This window comes from Meles meles, chromosome X (assembly GCF_922984935.1).
Source record: "Meles meles chromosome X, mMelMel3.1 paternal haplotype, whole genome shotgun sequence".
In the NCBI taxonomy this organism is placed as follows: Eukaryota; Metazoa; Chordata; class Mammalia; order Carnivora; family Mustelidae; genus Meles; species Meles meles.
Window position 1 is genome coordinate 20,322,563 of NC_060087.1, and position 25,564 is coordinate 20,348,126.

At 41.6% G+C, this 25,564-nt stretch overlaps 1 protein-coding gene across 1 annotated transcript in view; it reads left to right on the forward strand.

Annotated features, from left to right (window-relative positions):
* Positions 1-23,060, forward strand: part of PDK3 (pyruvate dehydrogenase kinase 3) — a 69,915-nt gene extending 46,855 nt beyond the window's left edge. The window contains exons 6-12 of the mRNA XM_045994471.1: positions 2,216-2,293; positions 10,474-10,550; positions 11,838-11,939; positions 12,333-12,443; positions 15,966-16,079; positions 17,335-17,474; positions 22,361-23,060. Coding sequence (XP_045850427.1) covers positions 2,216-2,293; positions 10,474-10,550; positions 11,838-11,939; positions 12,333-12,443; positions 15,966-16,079; positions 17,335-17,474; positions 22,361-22,391 — 653 coding nt within the window. The 3' untranslated portion in view covers positions 22,392-23,060. The remainder of the gene's footprint in view (positions 1-2,215; positions 2,294-10,473; positions 10,551-11,837; positions 11,940-12,332; positions 12,444-15,965; positions 16,080-17,334; positions 17,475-22,360) is intronic.
* Positions 23,061-25,564: the final 2,504 nt, after the last annotated feature.

A 25,564-nucleotide genomic window follows, 5' to 3' on the forward strand; every position in this document is an offset into this window, starting at 1 on the left:
AAAAGATTTTTAAATTCTTTGTATTTCAACTGGTGAACCAAGATTGATATATTACCTTTTTTTAAAGATTTATTTGTTTATTTTAGCAAGAGAGCACCAGCAGGAGGTACAGAGGGAGAGGGAGAGAGAATCGGAAGCAGATTCCCTGCTGAGTGCAGAGCCCAACTCAGAGCTTGGTCTCATGACCCTGAGATCATGACACGAGCTGAAACCAAGAGTTAACCAACTGTGCTGCCTAGGCACCGCAACATTGGTATATTTTATTAACTAAAATCTCTGGATTACATCAAGGTTCACTCTTTACTTTGTCCAGTTCTCCTTGCTTTAACAAGTGCATAATGATGTGTACCCACCGTTGCAGCACCCTACAGAGTGGGTTCACTGCCCTCAGAATGCCCCATGCTCTACCTATTCACCCCTGCCCCTCCTGCCTCCCCCTGAACCCCTGATCATATTACTGTCTTTATGGTTTTGCCTTTTCTAGAATGTCCTATAGTTTTTAACTTAAAAAGTTTTTTTTTATTACAAAATGACTATATTATCTAAATGACTTCAAAATGTGGTGTTTATATAAAGAATCCTTATTTCAATCTAGCAGTTTCACAACAAAGAGTAAGTCAAATTATACAAAACAGAAGTGTATTAATTTGATGACTGACATACACAACTTTATTTCTTTGCCTTCTATTAGTAGAAGAGATCCTAACAATTGGCATGATGCTTTTCTTGGTAATTTGATATAAGCAAGTTGTAATGTACATGGTAATTTAATTTTTTTGTGGCTTTCATTTGAATAAAATAATTGGAGGTTTTCCATTTAATGTTTTAAAGAACATTACTGTAAATTACATTAGAAATATTTTTTGATTCAGAACTTAGAATTGTACCTGATGTTTATAAGTAGCTAAACCCTTTTTGCAAGTTTTAGTATTGAGAAAAGTGCTTGGCTTTAAGTTGCAAGGATACAGTTTGGAAGAGTATGTAAATAGACTAGTTCAGAAACAAAATGTTATCAATAAAAATTTTAAATGTTAAAAAAAAAAAGTTTTTTTTTTATTATTGAAGTATAGTTGGCTTACAATATTACTGTCAGGTGTACGACATAGTAATTCAACAGTTCTGTACATTACTCTGTGTTTACCATAATAAGGGTAGTCCTCATCTGTCGCCATGCAAATCATAACCTCAAAGAAATAGCACTTGACAGCAGTCAGAATGGCTAGTATCAAATGACAAGAAATAACAAAGGTTGGTGCAGACTTGGAGAAAAGGGAACCCTGGTGCACTCTTTGGGGGAGTGTATTTGGTCCAGCTACTATGGAAAATAGTATGGAGGGTCCTCAAAAAACTAAAAATAGAAGCATCACATGATCCAGTAATTCCACTTCTGGGTATTTACCCCAGGAAAACAAAGACACTGATTTGCAGATATATGTGCGCCTACTTTTACTGCAGCATTATTTGCATTAGTCAAGATGTAGAGGCAGCCTAAGTGTCCATCCATAGATGAAGGGATAAAGGAGCGGTATATACACACAATGGAATATTACTCGGCCATAAAAAAGAATGAAGTCTTGCCATTGATGGCAACATGGTTGGTCGTAGAGGGTATTATACTAAGTGAGATAAGTCAGAGGAAGACAAATACAGTATGATTTCACTTACATATGAAATCTGAAAAACAAACAGACTCATAAATACAGGGAACAAGCTGGTGGCTGCCAGAGGGGCGGGTGGGGGAGAGCTGAAATTGGTGAAAGGGATTATAAGGTACAGCTTTCCATTTGTAAGATAATTAAGTCAGAGAGGTACAGCATACAGAATATAGTCAATAATATTGTAACAACAAATACCTTTTGCTGCAGTTTAGTCAGCTTCCATGGTGTTCAAAAGTAGTCTTGAGTTCATAGATTTTCATGGAAAATGCCTTTTAGGAATATTTAAAAGCTAAACAAATGTACACCTAGTATAGAACTAGCCATATTGTCGTTAGTGCGGCATTTTGATATTGTTGTCATCATTACAGTTTTAAAGGAGGAGAAATTCTGGTTCAGTCCCAATAATTCTATTATAGCCAAAAAAGACTTGTTTTTCAGAAGCAGTAATTAATTCTCAATCCGTCAGTTTAGTAGCTGTCCTAGTTTTGTTTATCTGTCTATATGCCTGTCTGCCCATATGCTTTTATCTAAAGCTAAACTTCTTTATTGCTTTGCAGATGCCTATGAAACCGCCAAGATGCTGTGTGAACAGTATTACCTGGTCGCTCCAGAGCTGGAAGTGGAAGAATTCAATGGTAAAAGAAAAATCATTTTTACTGTATATACAAGGAAGTTGACTAAAAATCTGATGATACCTGAGCTATATTTCAGTGAGATCCTCACATTATACTGCTTTCTCATCTTTCTTTTCTTGTTCAAGCCTTTCTATCTCTTCGGTCTCCTAGGCATATTATGGTAAGGAGTTTTCGTACAGGAGTTTGTAATCTCCTCGAACTCAGAGTTCTCGGAACAGAAGTCATCAAGGTAGAAATTGCACAAACAGGTGAACAGGCAGTTCGCAAAACAACAAATGCCTGGCAGTCAGTAAACATATGGAAACGTGTGTAGCTAGACTAATCAGAGAAGTACAAACAAAAACGGAGAAATGCCGTTTTTGTCTTTCAAAATGGCAGTGATTATAATGTTGTAATGCTTTGAATTGGTGCCCAGAAAAATACTCTTGACAACACTTACACATTTCCGGTATAAGTTTAAATTAGTACAGCCTTTCTCAAAAAATGCTAGCAATGTCTTTCCTGTTGGCCCAGTAAATTAAAATTCAGTAATGATCATATTCTTTGGTCTGGGAAATTAAACTTGAGAAAGTTTATTATGTGAAAATAAAGGTGTACACAGATGTATGTACAAGAATAACAATCACAGTGGTTTTCTTAAACAGAAAAATTAGAAAACAACAACCCAGTTGTCCACGATAGAAGATACTTAATTAAGTTGTGGTACATCCATAAGATAGAATACTAAGCAGCCATTCAAAATCCGCTTTAAGGGGTGCCTCGGTGGCTCAGTGGGTTAAAGCCTCTGCCTTCGGCTTGGGTCATGATCCCAGGATCCTGGGATCGAGCCCCACGTTGGGCTCTCTGCTCAGCGACGAGCTTGCTTCCCTCCCTCTCTCTCTGCCTGCCTCTTTGCCTACTTGTGATCTCTGTCTGTCAAATAAATAATAAAATCTTTAAAACAAACAAAAATAAAACAAAATAACGCTTTAAAAGAATATTGAATGTATTGAAAAAGTTGAGTTTTTTAAACACAGGCTGTAAAAGTTCGTTAGTGTCACAAGTTCAGTTTGATATATTTTGAAGGATTTATAGCACCAAAACAACAGCTTTCTGGGTTATAGGGTTGTAGCTGATTGTTACCTTAGTCATATGATTCTATACGTATTTGCATGTTACCTTTATTTGTAAGTTACAAGAGAGAGATGCTCATTGGGAAAATGGAAACAATACAGAATGTAGAGTAAGAAGTGAAAGTTCCCTTGTTCTCTGAGGACCGGGCAGAGCTTTGTTTTTGACATAAATGGGGTTGAAACGATGCATGTTCTATAACTGGCATTCTTTACTTTGCCTTGAAGATCTTTGCATGTATTAATGTCATTTAGAGATTATCCACAGTGTAGGTGCCATTATGGAGTCATTTACCATTGAGCGGACATTTAGGATTTCTAATTTTCCCATATTCTTTTTTTTTAAAGATTTTTAATTTATTTATTTGACAGAGAGAGAGATCACAAGTAGGCAGAGAGACTGGCAGAGAGAGAGAGAGAGAAGCTCTCTCAGCAGAGAGCCTGATGTGGGACTCGATCCCAGGACCCCGAGATCATGACCTGTGCCGAAGGCAGCGGCTTAACCCACTGAACCATCCAGGCGCCCAAATTTTCCCATATTCTTTATAACGAACAGTGAAGGGTGTGTCTGTGTCTGCAGGGTAGGAAAATTTGTGAACTCGTGGAAGCATTTCTGTAGGTTGGGTCCCTAGAAGTGGAATGACTGAATCTTAGGGTGTGGACGTTTCCAGTTAAACCAAATTCCCTCTCAAAAAGAGGTTAAAAATGTATTTTGCTTATAATGAGATCAACATGTGAAAAGATGTTAGGCTGTTGTTGTAGGACCGTTGCCCCTACATTCTGCCGGAAGGTATCCAAGCTGCTTTCCAAGTCTCTTGGGTTCTCTGAGAAGAGTTGTGCCCTTATTTCGGATCAATACACTGCCAGATCCGAAAGGACTTCGCTTGAGTGTTCCCAAGTAGAAACATCTCAGTCTTCTCGCTACTTTTTCATACCGGCGAGGTGAGGCCTGACCTCACTGCACATGTTTCTTTTTGTCAAACGCGGAACTTAAAATCGCAGGTAATAACCGATTGCTCTTTGGCATGAAAGGCAGTCTGACTCACTGTAAAGGCCAGAGCAGCCAGCCTGCTCTTGCTGAGTCCCAGGAGCCAGCTGTGTCACACATTTCTTCTCAGTGAAGCTGTCACGCTGGGCAGCGCACCTCACCAGGAGAAGAGATTAACGACTATTTTTGGCACTGTCTCGTGCATGATTTTTCAAGTCCCCTTTCTCATCACTAAGATAAATGAATGCTGCTGGTTATAGGCGACCTCTAGTTCCCTGGGGCTCTGGGTAATGTGTTTATGATTTCTCTTTACGATTTTCTGAATGTCAGAGCTCTTTGTGGATGTGGCTAAGGGCGGTGCCTTCGCGCTAACGAGTTCTGTGGTAGAGATGCAGGTCAGAGGTCAGTCCTGAACACCTTAAGTAGACGTCACTTTGTAAACAGTGAATGTTTCCCACAGCATGTTGCCTATCTCGGTTTTCCTCAAAGGAAAAATCCATCAGATCCAGATTCCCACAGATTCATTTTCAGAGTCTGCTTCTTTCTCGTTGCTTCCATTACCCCACAGGCGGCTCGAACAGTAGTGAGGAATAGCACTGCCCTCCGCTGTGTGCTTGACAGCAGTGTGGCCGCTGCTGACCCGAAGGAACCTCTGTTGCTTCCCAAGAATCATTCCATCAGTTTGACGTGTCATCTTTCGTTCTGAATCTCTAGGCTTTTTTTCTTTGCCATTGTAGACCCCTGAGAAAGTAGTGAATAGGACTACGGAGAACATACTTTGTGAACACTGTCAGTATTTACTAGTCATCCCTAGAATTCTGGATATTGGGAGCCAGCTAAAATAAACTTTCTTTTTTCTCCATCTGATAACACTTAATGGGAGCATTAAAAATAACAGATGTGGGGCGCCTGGGTGGCTCAGTGGATTAAGCCGCTGCCTTCGGCTCAGGTCATGATCTCGGGATCCTGGGATCGAGCCCCGCATCGGGCTCTCTGCTCCGCGGGGGGCCTGCTGCCTGCCTCTCTGCCTACTTGTGATCTTCTCTCTGTCAAATAAATAAATAAAATCTTTAAAAAAAAAAAAAATAACAGATGTGTTGGGGCGCCTGGGTGGCTCAGTTGTTAAGCGTCTGCCTTCGGCTCAGGTCATGATCCCGGAGTCCTGGGATCCAGCCCTACATCGGGCTCTCTGCTCAGGGCAAGCCTGCTGCTCCCCTTGCTTGTGCTCTCTCTATCTCTGTCGAATAAATAAATAAAATCTTAAAAAAATAACAGATGTTTATCTTCTATCAGATTTCAGATTTTTCTGACTTGCCCCTGGAGGCAACCCACGTTGGTTTCTCCAGACAAGCATCCATTTTGTCACACTTGTTCTCGTTTTAGCTTTCTCATTCTCCTGAGAAATCACTTGCCAAAATGTTAAGCAAAGACACCTCTTTTCTTACCTGTTTTGGATCCTTGTGGTGAGGCAGCACAGCTCAGAGGAATGATGTGAGCTTTGTAGTTCTCCAGGTGGTGGGAGGGGACACATGGGACAACTTCCTTGTCTGTCAGATCACCTTGCGTGGTGATAAAAGGATACTGTTTCTAGGGCCTTAAATATAGCACCAGACACAAACTAGGTATTTTTTTTTTTTTTAATAAACGTGCGGCTACTGGAAGTCAGAGTTGACTTGGGAAAGTAAGACTTACGGTTACTACTTGCATTTCTTCACCATTTCTAGATTAGTCTTTCCCATCGAGAGGTGTGTTCATACCCCTGCGTTTCATGGACAACATGAAAACTTCAAGTCAGGGGCGCCTGGTGGCTCAGTCAGTTAAGTGTCTGCCTTCAGCTCAGGTTATCATCCTGGGGTCCTGGGATCGAGCCCCGCATTGGGTTCCCTGCTCAGCAGGAGCCTGCTTCTCTCTCTCCCTCCACCTGCCATTCCCCTTGCTCGTGCTGTCTCTCTCTCTCTGTGCCAAATGAGTAAATAAAATCTTTAAAAATTAAAAAGAAAATTTCAAGTCATACTATATATATGTTGTTATAAGAGGGTTCCCAGGCGTGCCAGGGTGGCTCAGCAGTTAAGTGGCAGTCACCGCATTTCAGCTCAGGTCATGATCTCAGAGTCCTAGGATAGAGCCCTGTGTCTAGGTCCGTGCTCAGCGAAGAGTTTGCTTGTCTCCCTCCGTCTACTCTCGCCCCCACTTGCACTCTCTTTCTCTCTCTCAAATAAATAAATATATAAAATCTTTTTTGAAAAAGAAGGTTCCCAGGAAAGGTGTGTATCTATCCTGGGATTTTTGATTTCCAGTTTCCCTATATTGAATATTTTCGGTCAGGGGGTTCTATACAATAGTTGAAAAGCCATTGCTGGTAGCCCTGTTAAGACCATAAAGTTAACTTTTTAGTAATGATAGTAGGCAGCATTTATTGACTACTTACTTTGCGGCGGGCTCTTTGTAAGCTAGTTTATCCCTGTTAACCCGTTTAGTCCTTATAGTAACCCAGTGGGGTACGTACTGTGCCCATGGCGCACTGAGGCCCAGATGTTTTAAATACCTATTAATGTGACTGTTAAATGCCAGAATCAGGACTTAATCCCAGAATGACTTCGAACCACACTGTGTACTGTTTCTAATAGCCTCATCCATTGACTTTGGGACTTAATCAATCATCTCTAAGTGCCCAGCTACCTTTTCTCTTAAATGCATTTCTTTTCTGCTTAGCCTCTACTTTTTTCATTCTTATAGGAGAGCTATCTGAAAATAAAATTCTCTGTATCCCATGTGGAGTTCTGTTGGTATTTATTACATGTTGTTTCAACTAATGGTTTCTGGAGCAATGACTCTGTAAAAGAGAGACTTGATTATTTCTTGAGTCTTGAGCATGAAAAACCTGGGCCATTTTTTTCCATTTGCTTTAAAAAATATAACCTTAGATGAAAATTCATATTGCATTTATGTTCTATTTTAGAAAGTTAATAAATATCTATTAAGGGTCCATAAAAGCCATTGGACCCAGGATAGGTTAAAAGTTATGAACAAAAGCATTGGACTTGGTTTTAAAAGGAAGGAAAGACATCTAACCTACAATGTTCTGCAAGAAAATACAAGTAATTGAGCAAGCCTACAGATGACTCCTAGAGAATGTTGGTTCGAGTGAAAAGAAAAAAATATATCAGAGATTAGATTTGGAAAAAGATCTGGAGTGAAAAGGTTGAATTCAGAAGGCTGTTCATATGACTAACCATGCCTTTTGGTACAAGATAGCCTGAGTGTTCAACTTGATCCTGGGGATTCATTAAAACGACAATAAAGGAATACAAAGAAAAACAGCAAAGAAACCAGGGGGCCGTCATCAGTGGACCACTGGACCCGTCTCCTGCCAGAGGGTAAACTGATGGAAGTCTGCTGATTACAGACCAAGCAGAAGAAGCCACAAGAAGAGGTCACAGCAAAGATGGAGGGACCCCGGGAGCAGAGCCAATAGGTGCAAAGCATTGGAAAGGGAAGCCAAAAGGAGGGGTCAGTTGAAAGCTGGTCTAAGGCAGAGCACGGAGGGGTGATAGGGAACACTGGTCTTGGGCTGTGCTCTGCCTACAGTCAGTCACAAGCATTTTTCCTAGGGCAGAAATTCAAATCAGAGTACTTTTTTCAAGAATAACCTTGGAAAAAGTGGGGCTGTTCACGTACCTGTTGTTGGCCCAAAATAAAGCTCTCTTCACTGAGAATTTGGGGCACCCTCCGGTCAGAAGCCAGCTTACTATCTGCCTACCCTAAAGTCACTTGAGATGTCTTAACCAGATCCGCGGGGCTCCAAGTCAGCCTTCTTGTTTAATTGAGGGCCCCAGGGGGAAATGAACACTAGCTCCCTCAAATGATTGGCCCAATTCCGCGTTCAACAAGAATATTACTACCAAGGTTTATCACACCTCAGGCGACACCCAGCAGCGTGAGAAAAATCTGACTAGCATTAAACTTACCAGCTGCACTACCATGGCCAGGACTACCCCCCCCCCTTCTAAATTCTGAGAGAAAATGATTTTTGAATGCAGAATTTTGTACTAAGCCAGACCTTCAAGTGAGTCAGAGGTGTAAAGATTGAGAAATGTATTTCTTAAGGGCACCTTTCTGAGGTAGGCTACTTGACTGACTTGATGGTTTATATCATATGGACGTAAGAAATAGTGAAGAACATACTAGAACTTTAATCAAAAACATTTGAAGATGATGGCTATGTGGTATGTTTGGAAGGCAATCAATTCTAACTTGAAAAATCTTAAAGAATGAAATGGATACCATGCACTAGAATAGGAAGCTAGAGGATCTTGGTGATGTGGTGAGGAAAGCATGTTTCTTGTCCAGTTACCCAAGAAGAAGGGTAATCACAAGCTCCAGGAAACAAAACTGTATAAGAAGGACACAGTCCAAATACTCAGTAACCTAAAAAAAGAGTAGCGTGATTTTAAGGAATTGGTGGAGGATTAAGGGAATCATTTCACCTTAAGGCTGAGAACATTCTTCTTCGTGTGACTGGTGAAACATGTCATTGGAATCATGGGGAAAGAAATATTGTTCTTTTACACTCCCGTGGCCGCTCTGCAGTGATCCGTATTTACCTAGTTATGATGTTCCCAACACTGTCAATTTTCAGCTTTTTTAAAAAAGATTTTATTTATTTATTTGAGAGAGAAAGAGCTTGAGTGGGGGAAGAGGGGCAGAGGGAGAAGCCAACTCCCCACTGAGCACAGAGCCTGATACTCGATCCCAGGACCCTGAGATCAGGACCTGAGCCAAAGGCAGACACTTAACCAGCTGAGCCACCCAGGCGCCCCTCAATTTTCAGCTTTTAAAAAAAGAACCTATAGACAAAGTACAGAAGAGTTCATTAGGATTACAGACCAGAATGGAAATACTATCAACCGAAAGACTAAAGCAGAAGTAGTAGCAAGTGGCTACCTCTGGGTGCAGACTGAGGGGAAACAGTAGAAGGATTTTTGCTTTTCTTCTCTTTGTTTTTAGAAATTTCATTTATTTTATTTTATTGAATAATTTCAAAAGTAACTGATCATCAAAGAGTTCAGGATTCAGACTCAGAAGTTCTTGGGTCCTTTGTCCAATTTCAGGCCTCTTCTGTTTCAGTCAGCAAGTCCCATAGCCTCCGCACAGCCCGTGTCCTCGCCCATAATAATGCCACCGTCCCTGTGAATGCCACTATAGTGTCATGAGGGCTCACTTGGATTGTGCATGCTCAAGCTTCTCATCCACTTCTAAGAACCTAACAAATGTTTGCTCTACTTTATATCCCTGTTACTTACTTTATTAGAGGAAGTCGTTAAGTCGAAATTATAACATGGGCGACTATGTCTATGTTCTACTTGAGAATGTTCACGTATTTTCAGTCTTTTACGTGATTTTGGGCCATAAGGAGGAAGGACCAAGTTTTCCACCATCTACTCTCTGTAGCCCATGTTGTTGTTAGTGCCTGACATGGGATTCAGTGTTTCTTGTATTTTCCTCCCGGGATCCCTGACGCAAGGAGAAAGGGCTATGGGTCTCTGTGTGTGGGGGAGGGGTTGTCTGCCTGCTACTAGTAGAAAAGTTATGTGAACCTTAAATTCTACTCTTAAGATGCCTTGTTTGTGGAAGTTGAACAGAGATTAACCTCGCTCCTTATCTAATCTGCCAAGAAGATGTACCGCTTTTCCTCTGCGGCTTCACATTTCCCATGATGACCACTGGGGGTGGTGTCCCCGGATTTGAAAAACTCTGAGCAGTATTGACATGACTTATGTAATGCTTAGAATATTATGACATACATCATAATATTCCAGTTTTGCTCAGCTAAGATTCACAGAGATTGAGTAACCTGCCTAAGGTCGCATGGCTTTTAAGTGAAGGAGCCGGATTTCTCCCTGGGTTTGTTGGACTTCCAAGCACATGCTTTTGCTCAGCCCTGACTTTAAAGGTGGAAACCTAAATTAGCCTTTCGTGTAGAGTTCTTTTTTATGTACTTGGGAGATAGAACCCCAGCCACAATCTTGACTTTCTTCTATTTTTTGTCCCTATTCATTGATGGTTTTTGTGTCTTTTTTCAGCCAAAGCTCCAGACAAACCTATTCAGGTAGTTTATGTGCCCTCACACCTGTTTCACATGCTATTTGAGTTGTTCAAGGTAAGTGGAATTTAAAAACATGGAAAGAAGTCTTCATTTTAAATTACTTTGATTCAGAGCATAATGGATTCATTAGATTAGCATAAGAAAAAGGTTTTGCATAACCATTTTAAAAATTCTATTTTTGATACCCTGTGGGTTTTATAATTTGTACACTGTGAGATGAAAAATTGCTGTGTACGGTACAGTTTTCGTGAATATTAGTACATATTGATTTGGGAGCTTAATTGTACTTCAGTGATTTTATGTAAAAATCTATACTGTTTTTTCTTCAGTTTTGAGATTAGAGATGCTTTTTACTTTCCCAACCTGGCGAAGGCTTTACTGGTGGTAGCCAGATCAAAATAAATACATGTTTTTGCGTATCTATGTTTCTGAACGTTAAGCACTTTGGTGCATCAGCAGTTATTTTAGTTCTGAGAGATCCTGTAACCCTTTGACGTATTTGAGTCCAATGAGAAGATCTGACGGAAGCAGAGGGGAAAGATAGGGAGGGGCTGGACCAAAAAGAGGAGCCGCCCCCCCACCCCCCAACGAAGAAAGAATAAAATCTCTTTAGACTCCACGGCTTATGTTGCTTTTGTTAATCACCAGCTCATGGCATTTATAAGAGCAGTATTATAGGCACAAGGCGTTTAAGCTAAAATTTCATTTCTTCCGATGTGTAAAACCCTAAATTGAACACCTGAAAAATCAGTTATGCTGATTTGCTTCCCAAAATTATAATGTTAGTAATGTAACACTTTAAGGTTGAGATGGGCATTCAATTGTGAACTTTCTCTTCAACAGCTGTGGCTTTTTGCGAATTTCTTTTTAACTGACGTTGCTTCTCCTTTTTTTTTTTCAGCCAAATGATTAATTTTTGTGGGAAGCATGAATACTCTCAGGTTTTCTGCCTTCTTTAGAGGAAAGGTGCTCTGTAAATGCAGACTGATAAGTAAATGCAGCCTCGTTACGTGTGATAAAAAACATTCCTCTTGGTTAAGAGTTGAATAACTTAAATACGCTAAGGCAAAAACAAAAACAGAAAAGAAAGAAAAAAATACTTGCTATGATGGATGGAAATAAAACTCTATGAAATCAAAATAAAGCATCGGGCAATTTTTCCTTGCTCCAAACACACATTTAGCTAAGTTCTTTAGAGGGGGAGAAAAAGGGTGTATAAACCCAACTAGTATTTGCTCCACAAAAGCGTTATTGTGTAATAAGTAATCCTGTGCTGGTTTCTTTTTTTAAATTGTGGTTTGTGAGTCAGCGGTATGCTACAAAAAAGCCTTATTATTTCAGAACTCAATGAGAGCGACAGTTGAACTATATGAAGACAAAAAAGAAGCCTACCCCTCTGTGAAAACCCTCGTTACTCTGGGTAAAGAAGACTTGTCCATTAAGGTAACTACCTGCTTTGTTTGCACAGTACCCAGATGAATCTGAGGAATCTGAGGAATCCGAGGAATCTGAGGAATCCGAGGGAAGAGAAGAAAATGGACCCTGAATATCTTATTTTTATGCACCACGTCAGATCTTTAGCTTGTTGCCTCATTTAAACTTAGCAGAAGCCCATTTTTGAGGGAGCTGGCCCAGACCCCGGCCCAAGTCTGTGGGATCCTAGCGGCCGTCCCTGCCTCCTTTGTTCTAGTTTGTTCACAGTGGAGCTGTATTTCCCTGGGGATTCAAAGCCCTCGTGCCTTTTAGAGTTAGTTACCTGGTATATACTGTGATGAACTTCTTCCTCGTACTAAGTATAGATTGACTGTTTTTAAAAAACCATTTTGTACATTACAGATAAGTGACCAAGGTGGTGGTGTCCCACTTCGAAAAATAGACCGCCTTTTTAACTACATGTATTCAACTGCTCCTAGACCCAGCCTGGAGCCCACGAGAGCCGCCCCTCTGGTAAGCATCTTAAAGTGCTGCTTAAGGGAAGACCATTAACCTGAGAAGGGACTCCAGCCGAGCAGCCTTTCTCCCTGGCTCCTTACCCTAGCCTCTCTGAATTTGAATGTTTCCGGCATGATTTGGAGGAAGGGAGATTTTATCCCACTGCTACTTTCTTTGTCAATCCTTTGGACTTAGATTTCTTTTCTAATTTTATCTAAGAAACACTCAAGGCTGAGTACCTCACTTCCTATTGTAGAGAAAAGGCACCTCCCTTTGGTTAAGGGCTGCTGCGGGAGCACCACTTCCCGCCGGGTGCTCCCTCGGAGGGAATGGAAGGTTAAGAGCCACCCGCCCGAGCAAAGGAGCCTCACAGGGCTGCCACGTGGTCCTGGGCATTTGGGCACCGCGTGCTGTGGGAGCCCCAAATCACCCAGGGCCTTTAACTTCCCCCACCACATCTGTTTATATAATTAGAATGTTCAAGTATGAATACAATAAATTTTGTATAGTAAACAGCCTAAGCAGGAAACATATAGGTGGCGTATGCATTTTCGGAGCCCTTTCTGTCTAGGCTTTATTAGGCAGTGAGAAAAGCCTCGGGTTACCATGGCAGCATTTAGATCCTGCTAGGGCCACACTTTGTTCCCCTGCTGAGTGTTTCTAATTGACAAACAACAATTGAACCCTTTGTCATTAAACACAGCAACATAGCTATCAGTCTGCAGAATGGTTGAGGGTACAAATTAAGTTTCATTTTTCAAGTTCTACCTGACTGATAAGCATGTGAGATTATATTTTATTGTATGAATAAAATCCAACGCTTTGCATCATTTATTCGAGACAGAGTTTGTTAACTTGTCATGTTGAAAACAGAGAGGAAGTCATGCTTACAGGAGTCAAGAAAATTCTCGAAAGATCAATTTTGAAAGGGGTTGCCTTCACCTCTGGTACCTACTTAAGTAAATGTCAAAAGAAAAAGCACTACAAGCAAATCCCCAGTTGTTTAGAAGGAATATAGATCCTCTATTCCAGGTCTCAAGAGAGCAGCTTGAGGACAGCTGTTCTGTCATTTTCTTTTTTTAAAGATTTATTTATTTGACAGAGATCACGAGTAAGCAGAGAGGCAGGCAGAGAGAGAGGAGGAAGCAGGCTCCCCGCTGAGCAGAGAGCCTGATGCGGGGCTCGATCCCAGGACCCTGAGATCATGACCTGAGCTGAAGGCAGAGGCTTAACCCACTGAGCCACCCAGGTGCCCCTCTGTCATCTTTTTTTAAAAAATGGAACTGAATTGACGTAAGAGACCTTAAAATATTATGTATCCAACCTCCCATTTTATAGACGAGAAAATAAGGCTAGTGCCTTGCCCAAGGTCGTTGTACTCATGAGGGCACAGCGGGCACTGGTTGCGTCAGCATTCTTTCCCGTGTCCCATACAGCCTCTCCTTTTGCAGAAAGGTTTCCACTAGCTTCTGTCCCGGTTATCAACTGTACACATCCCCAAATCCTGTCAGATTCTTTGACACCCTGGGAAAACCTGGATGAACCTCACTCAGTCTAGGTTAGAGACTCCTCTTCTGTGTTCTCACGGCTTACCTGGCTCCTCACACCCACGATGGGATTGGGCTCAGGCATTCTCGGCTGTTCCCTGGTAGACCTGAGGGCGGGTTCTGGGCCTTGCTGCAATGCAGGAGAGAGATTTCCTTGGCCTCTCCCTGGAATATTCTGGTTTCTTTGCTGTGGTGACCACATTCATCGTCATGGATATCTGTCCTCACCACCAGCCATATCCTGTCAGTGCACAAGCCCTGGAATGACAGTGCGTGCCGTCACACCCAACCCTTTGAGTTAGGCCCTGCCCTGAGGGAGGAATGTAGGAAAGATGTTCGCAAACAGTAGAAATCCATGTAAGCTGGTAAAATCGTGGCTCTGCGATAGCCATAATGGCAGCTTCCGTTTGTTCACTTTTGCTAGGTCTCAGGCACTGTGTCAAGACTTGACACTTGTTAGGTTACGTAATCCTCAGAGCAGCTCCAAGGGAAGCTTAATCATTACATCTTCAGATGACAGAGCAATCTCCGAGAGGTTAGGTAAACTGCTCAGAGTGGATTTCTCCTTATGTCTCTCTGAGCCTAAAGCCCGTGTAACCTCTGCTCTAACAAGCGCATTACCCCACTGCCTCCTTGTCGGGGGATTTCATCAGAGAGGCCAAAGCTTGGGGCACTGTACCTGCGCTTCCAGTCTAGACTTGCTGAGATAGTCTCCTTTGTTCTGACTGTTCTTGTCAATGCCTGAGACTTTTCTGTTCACAACAACCTGTTACATTCAGGGTTCTATGCCATGCAAATGTAAGAGAGCACTGGAATTGTTTTCTCAAAACGAGACACGTGACCCACCGTATAGCAAAATATTTCAGCATTCCCAGAACTCTAGGAAGTAGAGTCTCAGGAAATTTTCTTTTCATGTATTAGCCTAGGTACCAGTAGATTGGAACTCTTGTGCTACTCGTTTAATTTTCACTTCAGAGAGCAAGAAAATCAGATAATGAAACTTTGCGATGATGTGGTTTAGTTTTGTTAACAGTTCAAATTCCACTTGATTTGGAATTTGCTTTCAAAATGCTAACAGTTTGCTTAAAAATGCTAAAAAAAATTAGTCAAAACTTGGAGTATTTCTAATATTTTCCAAGCAAAAGTGTTTTTGCAGGATGAAAATGACTGCCATAAAATGAGTATACACATCATTGTAAGGTTGGATCGGTAATTTCCTTGTTTTAAACCTGACTTAAAAATTCCTTTTAATCGGGGCGCCTGGGTGGCTTGGGCAGTTGGGCATCCAACTCTTGATTTTTGCCTCAGGTCATGATCTCAGGGTCCTGGGATCAGGCCCTGTATCAGGCTCCCCACTCAGGGGAGTCTGCTGAAGGATTCTCTCTCCCCCTCTCCTGTTCATGCTCTCTCTTGCTCTCGCTCCCTAAATAAGTTTTTTTTTAAATCTTTATTTTTTTTTAAGATTTTATTTATTTATTTGACAGACAGAGGTCACAAGTAGGCAGAGAGGCAGGCGGGGGGGGGGGGGGAAGCAGGCTCCCTGCTGAGCAGAGAGCCCGATGTGGGGCTCGATGCGGGGCTCGATCCCAGCACCCTGGGATCATGACCTGAGCCGAAGGCAGAGGCATTAACCCACTGAGCCACTTAACCCACTGAGCCACCCAGGTGCCCCAATAAATAAATTCTTTTTTTTTTTTTTTTAAAGATTTTATTTATTTATTTGTCAGAGAGAGAGAGCACAGGCAGACAGAGTGGCAGAGGGAGAAGCAGGCTCCCTGCAGAGCAAGGAGCCCGATGTGGGACTCGATCCCAGGACGCTGGGATCATGACCTGAGCCGAAGGCAGCTGCTTAACCAACTGAGCCACCCAGGCGTCCCCCAATAAATAAATTCTTAAAAGAGAATTTCTTTTACTCTTCTGAGTAGTCCTCATACCAAGTATGTTAGCATTTGTGCACGTCTCACTGTATCATTTTTTCTTTTCTCTATAGGCTGGATTTGGTTATGGCTTACCAATTTCTCGTCTGTATGCTAGATATTTCCAAGGAGATCTAAAACTCTATTCAATGGAAGGAGTTGGTACTGACGCTGTCATTTATTTAAAGGTACTGCACTTTATTAGTAATATGAAGGCATCTTTACATTTGAAAGCCTTAGGTTCTAATAACTAATGGAAAATAACACTACATCATCTCTTACATTCATTTCAGATTTACTTCAGTTTTATGGGAAAACCGGGGTGTCACCTGCCCTTGATTTTATGCTCAGATATAGTAAAATGTGGAACATGGAGAAGGAAAAGCTAAAATACTGATTTTTTTAAAGCCATGATTCTTATTTGCGATTTCTTTTAAATTCCATAAGCATTGAAAGGGCTAATCTAAAAGGAGACAGATTTTCATAAACTGAAGTGTTTTAGTCTTTTACTTTAGAACTCACTGTTTCCAAGAATTCAGTAATCATAGTATGGTGATATAAATAGGCTGATCTAATAAGAAAGCTTCCATAACACAAGTTTTCTCATGCATTGGTGGCATCAGACTTTTATTTATTTCTAAACTCTGGAATATTTGGAAGATTTTTTGAGTAGTTAATACAGGCACGTAGTACAGAATTGAGAAGCTACAAAGGGGAGAACTTAAGGCTTTCCCACCGCTGTCTCTAAGCCACTTGCTTCTCTTTCCCCGAGGCTACCAGGGTACCAGGTTCTCATGGAGCGTCCTGGAGTTGATTCTGCATTGATAAACAGATGGGGGAAAATATAATGATTATTTCAGCATATTTCCTTTTTTTTTTTTTTTTAGCTTTCCTGTATAGCTTGGAAATCTTGCTATATCCATTCATACAGAGCTGCTCATTCTCGTTAACAGCTGTGTAGTGTGATACATGTTATGTGTAACGTGTTACACCATTACTTAGTGCATCTAAATGATGTGCTATTTGATACCACCTTATGGGCATATGTTTATAAACTTCATATGTATGAAACTTTATTTACATATGGGCCTTCCATATGGGCCCTCTGGGAAAGCGATTGGTCAGTGACTAGTGCTTGGCCTAAGACCATAGAGTCAAGATGATTGAGTATCTCAAAGCAGTATTAACTGAATTAAGATGCTTTTTCTTCTGGTTGCTTTGTGTACTTTACTACTGGTTTTGAATGACTGAAGGTTTTTATTCCTTTAAGGGAGCTGTAATTTCATCCCGGCCAGTCTACGTAAACTATGAAAATGTAATTTCAATATAATTCCAAAAATCTACTTTAAGGTTTCTCGTGTTTTAAATAGTAAAATTTGGGTTAGTATTTCACGTGAGAAAAATGACACGTGGTCCTTTGGTGTATATTTTTGTTTCTCTTAGGCACTTTCCAGTGAATCATTTGAGAGACTTCCGGTTTTCAATAAGTCCGCGTGGCGTCATTACAAGACCACTCCCGAAGCTGATGACTGGAGCAATCCCAGCAGAGAACCGAGGGATGCCTCGAAATACAAGGCGAAACAGTAATTTCCCACTTTGCTTTCTAGTATAAAGTATCTGATGATTCCCTAGAATGTACCAGCCAGATGATCCCTTTAGCCAGATCTTCTCTGTGGCTTTTTCACTGGAAGAGCAAAGTGATCTCTAAAGGAAGGAAGGAAGGACGTCGAGAACCGGGTAGAGTAGCCCTTCCACTGGAGGTATGAACAGCAGTGAGCAAGGTTTATCCTGCCGTAGACTGGATTTTCAAAGTAAGTTTTGGGATTTGTCATCACCTATGATAACAGGAGGACATTTGACAGGAGGGCATTTAGGGAAGGTCTGTGGGTGGGTTGAATCTGAAAATAAAGAAGTTAAAATGATCAGTCCAGATAAACAAGATGTGGTTTATCCATGCAACGGAAAAGGACATGTACTCTATGATTCCACTTACGTGAGGTACCCGGCAAGGTCAGATGCATAGGGACAGAAGGTAGGATGGTTGCCGAGAGCAGGGAGAATGAGGCATTAGTGTTTAATGGGTGCAGAGTTTCCGTTGGGAAGATGACAAAGTTCTGGAGCTGGCGGGGGGAGTTGCCCAACACTGTGAATGTACTTAATGCCACTGAACTGTCGCTTAAAAACAGCCATTCCTTACCCTCTTACCGGATAGCAAATGTTATGTGTAGTTTCCCACAGTAAATAAAGGAAAACAGAAAAAAGAAAACTAATCACAGAACAACAGGTTTCACTGCTTTATGGTAGTAAGGGCAACAATCCCACCTTCGGTTTCCAATTATTTTTTCTCCTGACTATTATTAGGCTCCAGCTCTACTGGCAACGGTAACGGCTCTGTTTATTTAAAATAACCTTTTGTTAACAGAACAGCGCTATACGTGCGTTGTAAAAAATTAGAAAATGTAAGTAAGCAAAAAAAGGAAAGAGAAAGCACCATATTCCCACAACCCAGAGATTACCACTCTTAAGACTTTCTGTATTTGCTGTGTACACAGATACTTTGCTATATATATATATATATATATATACACACACACACACACACACATATATACACACACAGATATATACATATACGTGTGTGTATATATATGTATGTATGTATAGCATATACATAAACACACACATATATATGTATATGTATATATATATGTATATGTTTTCCCCCAAATGAGATCTAATTATTTATACTGTTCTACAACCTGGCTTTATTTCATTTAACCATTTTCACCTTTCCAGGTCAGTAAATTTTCATCTTGAGAATTTCCCTGAATTGCCCAAACCTGGATCAGTTCTTAGATTGTGTAACAATCTGAGTAGATTTCAAGTTGTTTTAAATCTAGAACAGTTTTTTTGTTGGTGATGAGAGACCATCCTAGTTGTCCTGCAAAAGTATCCAACCTGGATATTTTTGGCTGCTTCTTCGATGTGTCATTTAGCCTTTTCCCCATTTTCTGTATTTCCTATAAACTGCAGGTTCATCTAAAGATTCAAGGGAGCATTTTTTTGTTGTTGTTCAGAGTACCTCATAAGCACTATTTCAGAATTACACTGTGAGACCCATGATATCTGACTGATCCCTCCATAGTATAGTTGTTTTTTCCTTTCTCAACTAGAAAGTCATCTGGGGGCTCCTGGGTGGCTCGGTCAGTTAAGCGGCCAACTCTTGATTTTGGTTCAGGTCGTGGTCTCAGGGTTCTGGGATTGAACCCCACGGTGGGCTCCCTACTCAGTGGCGAGTCTGCTTGAGGATTCGCCCTCTCCCTCTGCCCCTCCCCCAGCTCATGCATATACACTCTCTCTCTCAAATAAATCTTTTTTTTAAAAGGAAAATGTAATTATGGCCTGAATCAATAATTGTATTAATGTTTATGTTATTTTGTGAGTTACTTTTAATATCGTTCCTTCAATGTTTATTAGCTGACATTCTCCTGTAAAGTTCTTCTTCATCAACACAGGCCATTTAAGTACCTTTTTTTTTTTTTTTAGATTTTATTTATTTGTTTTAGAGAGAGAGTGCAAACAGAGGGAGGGGCAGAGGGAGAGAGAAAATCCCAGGGCGACTCCACACTGAGTGAGGAGCCCGATGTAGGGCTCAATCCCAGGACCCTGAGATCATGACCTGAGACATAACCAGGAGTTGGATGCTCAAGCGACTGAGCCACCCAGGCGCCCCCCCTTTAGCTCCCTTTTGAAGTACAGCTCCTCCTAACAAAGCAGGATAAGAATTTAAATCTTTTCCTTTAATTACCAATTTTGAAGGTAAGAAGTAGAGGTAAAATCCATCTTAAGTGGTAACAAATGAGTTTCTGGCTTTCACTTTTTCGAGTATTATTATGGATAGTGTAGAATTTCCTTCAATATTTTTCAATTAGAACTACACACACACACACACACACAAAGTGCACAAGTCTTAAGTTTATAGCCTGACACATTTTTACATCTATATTCCTACCACCTGGAAGGACCCCCCCTTTCTAATCAGACTGTTCCCCTTTACCATCCCCACCATGTAGCCATTATTCTGACTCGGTCACCCATTTTTATAACTGACTCTGTCACTTATTAAACTTAAAAGGATCTTGTGGCATGTACTCGTTTTTGTGTCCAGATCTCTGTGAGGTCCATCCATGTTACTGCATGTAGCAGCTATCTTTCCGATGATTAAATTAGCACACCTTTGGCCACTGGTGACTATTTTGAGTCAGATCCTCGGTGTTCCTTTGCTAAAACTTTGAAAGCTTTTTCTGGCCCAAGATGATACTGCAGTCTCATCTTCTACCTTCCCTGCCTCCATCCTAGAATCCTCCATTTCCCTCAAGGAGTCCTGTTTGCCTCTAACAGATGTTAGAGACCCTATAATCTGGAAGTTGGCGGTGTACATTATACCTTGTCTAGTCCGCTTTTCTGGACAGAACTGTACAATGCATATTTTTAAACCATAAGTTCGTATCGATATTTTCAATTTGACTTTAACATTGCAATGTCCCAGCCCAATGTATTTTAATTGAGCAAACCTCTTCTTAATCTTGATTCTTAACATAATGCAACAGAAAGGTATTTGTACGCAAATACAGTTGATATAGCTTTGTGATTCTGCACCATTATAGTAGCATTGGTCTTTTCTGATGAATGCTATAAAGAGTATCCCTACTGATTTTTGTCTCTATGGAAGCATTGTGATGGACCTCTGTACAATATGGCTGGAGCGTCATTCATCTCAAAGGTGAAACATAGAGGTGTTTGGTTTGTGCACGTGAGTGCAAGCAGACACATAGCTGTGCATGCAGACATACACACACCATCCCTGGCCAAGATTGAGCTAAACCAGCTTGAAACAATGGGATCCATTTCCCTTGATTTCATTTTCAGTCTCTGTGTCCGTCAGGTGACATGTTGGGCATCACTGTGACCGACGAATGCAAGCTATTGCTCTGCTAGAGGGAGTTGTTTGGGTAGTACGGAAGCAGTCTTTATCAATAATATGGTCCGTTTGGACTGTAAAAAGATGGCTTTAATTGAGTCTTGTGTTTTAAATGCCATTTTAAAACTCTAAATAGTTTAGTGGGATGTATACTAATTAGGAGTCTTGATTTCTAATATAGTATTAGGTAAACAAGTTTTAGCAGAAAGCAATATTTAAAGTTGGAAAATGGTTAGCCTGATGATTAAAATGGTTAAATTATACAAATAGGATAATTGGTGGTGGTCTTGGGCAAATATTTAGTGTAGCTATGGTAAACTCACGAGGTGAATGAGAAATGCTACAAAAATGTATTTTTTTAAATCAGATTTTTCTTTTTCTTTTTGGGAGTGCTTTTTAAGTTTTTATTTTAATTCCATTTAGTTAATGTGCTGTGTGATACTAGTTTCACGAGTACAACATAGTGATTCAGCACTTCCACACATCTCCTGGTGCTCATCATAATCTAATGATATTTTTAATAACAGCTTTATTGAGATATAATTCACATACCCCATAAATTCACCCCCTTAAAATGTACACTTTTAGTGTCTTCACAGAGTGTGGGACCCTCACCACTGTCTAATTTTATTTTATTTTTAAAGATTTTATTTATTTATTTGACAGAGAGAAATCACAACAAGGCAGAGAGGCAGGCAGAGAGAGAGAGAGAGGGAAGCAGGCTCCCTGCTGAGCAGAGAGCCCGATGCGGGACTCGATCCCAGGACCCTGAGATCATGACCTGAGCCGAAGGCAGCGGCTTAACCTACTGAGCCACCCAGGCGCCCCTCACTGTCTAATTTTAGAACGTTTGTACCACCTCAGAAAAAAATCTTGTACCCATTAGCACTCATTCTTCATTTCTAATCACGTTTTTAACTGAGAGTAAAGAACTGTTTTGAGGTATGTATGGGAGGCGCCTGGATGGCTCAGTCAGTGAAGCGTGAAGTGGCTGCCTTCAGCTCAGGTCATGATCCCAGGGTCCTGGGATCGAGCCCCGAATCCCTCTCCCCCTGCTCCTCCCCCCTACTTGCGCTCTCTCTTGCTGTCTCTCTCTCTTAAATAAATATATAAAATCTTTTTTAAAAGTACATATAAGTAATAAATGGTATTTTGTTTTCTGTAATAACCACAGAGAATAATTCTAAGATAAGGCAAAGCTTTTTTTTTTTAAGAATTTATTTATTTATTTGACAGAGAGATTACAAGTAGGCAGAGAGAGGGGAAAGCAGGCTCCCTGCTCAGCAGAGAGCCCAATGCAGGGCTCAATCCCAGGACTCTGAGGTCATGACCTGAGCCAAAGGCAGAGGCTCAACCCACTGAGCCATCCAGGCGCCCAAGGCAAAGCTTTTTGAATTATCACTGTAACTAAATGCTCTGAGTAAATCTTGGTTAAATAGAGAAGGTTGTACTCCAACTCATTGGCTATTCCTGTTATTTTCTTTGTAGGGACAAGATCAAGACTAATAGAACTTTCTAGAGAACTGAATGCTCCTGTCCTCTCCAAGAAGAAAAAGGTTATCTTCTGCAAGTCAACCAGAGAGAACTCCTTTCCTCCACCAACTCTGAGCAGTGCACTATAGTTACTCCAGTGCTTGAATGTGTAATTTCTCTATATGATCTGGACCTTTTCCACAAAAACCTTCCTGTAGCTGCTCCAGATCCGCACTAAAGTAGTAACCTGAACAATTTTTCCTAGTACGTTGTTGTGGCTTGGTTGGCGCCTGTCATAAGAGAGCTCAGGGCCTCGTTAGCGCTCTGGTGCCCTCATACCTTCCTCCTCCTTGTCATAGAGTCGAATATCTACATTCTCCCCAGGATTCTAAGCTTCTTCCTCATTCCAGATACAGCCAGTTTCTGCTGTTGCTCTTTGTGACCAAACATCATGGTTTTCCAAACCACCAGCTAAGGCCTGGGTGATCTGGAAGCTGAAGATGCCAGCGGAGCGTGTCTTGGTAATTCCGTCCCGCGGCCCTTCCTCTCCCATATGCGTCCTTTCTCACTCTGTGATTTCAGCTTTTGCCTTCTTACATCTGATCTGAGTGAGGTGCGCTCCTTTCACCGTAGGTCTTACTCTCTGATGCATTGATTTTATTTTAAAATTCATTTGTGTACTTCCATTCTGTCAATTAAAGCGTTCCAAAAGTTGTCTTGGGATTTTTCACTTAACCACTTGGTTTCAGAGATCTTAAGTGAAAAACTACCTTCCAGTCATTATCGAGTTTGTGGAAGTGGGAAGTGGAATTTTTATGCTATGTAAAAATGTTGCCAGTCTACTTATTTTATTCTGTTCCTTTGTCGTTTTCTGAGGAATTGCAAGTCCCTGTGTGATGCACGTTAGTCGTTGTAAAATCGGCTATTGAAGGGAAAAGGTCTTCCTTGTCTGTTTTGAAAAATCATTTTCATTTTTGTGAGTTGTTGGCCAGTTTTAGAACTGTCGATCTGATTTTCATACTCCCTTACTTTTTTGCTGAAAGTCGGACTGGGCAGAGGCCTTGGGGTGAGGAAAGAGAAGCGAGGTTGTGTTGACCCCTCAGCAACGGAAGCCGTCCAAGAGTCTGGATTAAAGGCACAATTCATACTGCTTCACAGGATGTGTTTCCCTTCACTGTCCTTTTTCATGTCATCTACTTGGTTTCTGCCTTCTCTTGACGCCCATATAAATATATCCATCCAATTTTTTTTTTAAGATTTTATTTATTTATTTGGCAGATCACAAGAAGGCAGAGAGGCAGGCAGAGAGAGAGGAGGAAGCAGGCTCCCTGCTGAGCAGAGAGCCTGATGTGGGGCTCGATCCCAGAACCCTGAGATCATGACCTGAGCCGAAGGCAGAGGCTTAACCCACTGAGCCACCCAGGCGCCCCTATCCATCCAATTTTTAAGTGTGGAGCATGCCGTTGGGCAAGTTGTGGTTTGTAAAGTATTCCCCTCCTTGAGTGCCTGGCTCGTCTGCGCGGTCGTCCCACCTGCGGTCCCCGCGGGGGGCCTTCCCGGGAGGAGTTGTGCAATGACCAGCTGCACGTGGGCCAGCGGCAGCTCTTTCTCCTCATTCCCCCGAGTCTGATTTCGTTTCATTATGTTCCCTGAGCTCGTGGTCATTCCCTTCATCTTTAGAAGGGTCCCATCTCTTGCATCCTCAGAAGGATCCCGTCAGAGAACTCACCTAATCCATCAAAGAAGAGAAAGGCAGATGGACTCTGAGAGAGGGAGGACGGGATGTCCACATGGAAGCCTGCGGGCTGGAGGACAGAGTCAGTGTCTTGGGGATGGGGCTGTCTCATAGGATTGATTCCTAGTGTAAAAGATAGGAAAGTAATGACCCTTTCCCTTTGAAGTCGCTGGCTTTCTCACCAACGTTAGATAGTACGAGGCTTCCATTTCTAAACATACACCTTTATACTTTCAACAGGAAACAGCGTAGCGGGAAGGAGGCCACAGATTCAGGCCTGCTCCCTCCTGCCTTGTTCTGGCAATGTTTTGCCATGTGGTTGAGGAGATTGTTAGCACACCCCCCCCCCCCCCCAACAAGCTCCATGTAAGGCTTGAAGAAAGGAAGGAAAGGGTGGAAAAATCCTATCACATTCTTCCCTTCACAGGTCTTTTTCAAAAGTAAAGGCTTTTTTCAGTGTTTTCATGACTTCATTGGTAGTCCTTTCACTATGGACTCTGTGGCGCACTCCTACCCAGCTGGCCCCAGTTATCGTGGCATTCCCGTCTGCTTTTTGCATTAAGAGTTGAACTCTGCTCCCAGAGCAAGCGTAAGAAGAGTTGTGGGAACATCTTGTGTTCTCACAGCTTAGTGGCCCACGCATTTGTTTCTTCTCTTGTTGCCTGTATGTGCTTCTCCGAACCCAGGTGCGTCCCTCTGGCTGTTTACTCGGGTTGTAGAAACAAATGGTCAAATTACTACATAGAGGTTGTAAAATAAATAGACATCGACCCTTTTCCAGCTAAATTCAGTCAGTTCTCCCATTTCCTCTGTGTTTCCCTCTTATTTACTCAATTTTTAGTATTAGGGGACTGCAGCAACTGTTTGGACTAGAGGCTTAATAAATAGTAGTAGAATCAAGAACTGAAAACTGACATTTACCTTGGGCGGGGGGCTATGTTTCCATGTTCTTCAAGTATTTTTCTTTCCAAAGTAGAAACATTTCAAGTCAGGAGCTGTGGAAATACTGAATCTCCTGTAAACAGGGCTGAGAAATGACTTCAAAATGTAGAGAAGGGAAGGGAAAGAAGTGAGGATGGACCCACAGGAACCGTTTTGTTTTGTTTTTGTTTTTGTTTTTGGGGTCTCTGAATATTTGATTTTGGTTCCTTAGTACACTGGGTTCTTTCCATCCGGTCAAGTGAGATGATTTTACCTCTAAGCCTCGCTTAGAGGTTCCAAAGAGCCTTCACAGAAAGCCTCCCGTCTGATCCTCAGTGTGCTGTGAGGTGGGCCATGCGAGTGTGGCCTCCGACCCTCACATGCGTTCCAAAGCAGTTCTTCGCTTTGCTGGGTGAATGGAAGGACCCAAGTGAGTAGTTGGGTCGTCTTGTTCCTAGACCTATGCTCTCAGTGGTGCAGCGGGTAACCAGCGTCATTGCTTTTGAGGAATTTCTTGGGTATATTAACCCTCAAGGGTAAGATATAAGCCAAAATGTGTCTAT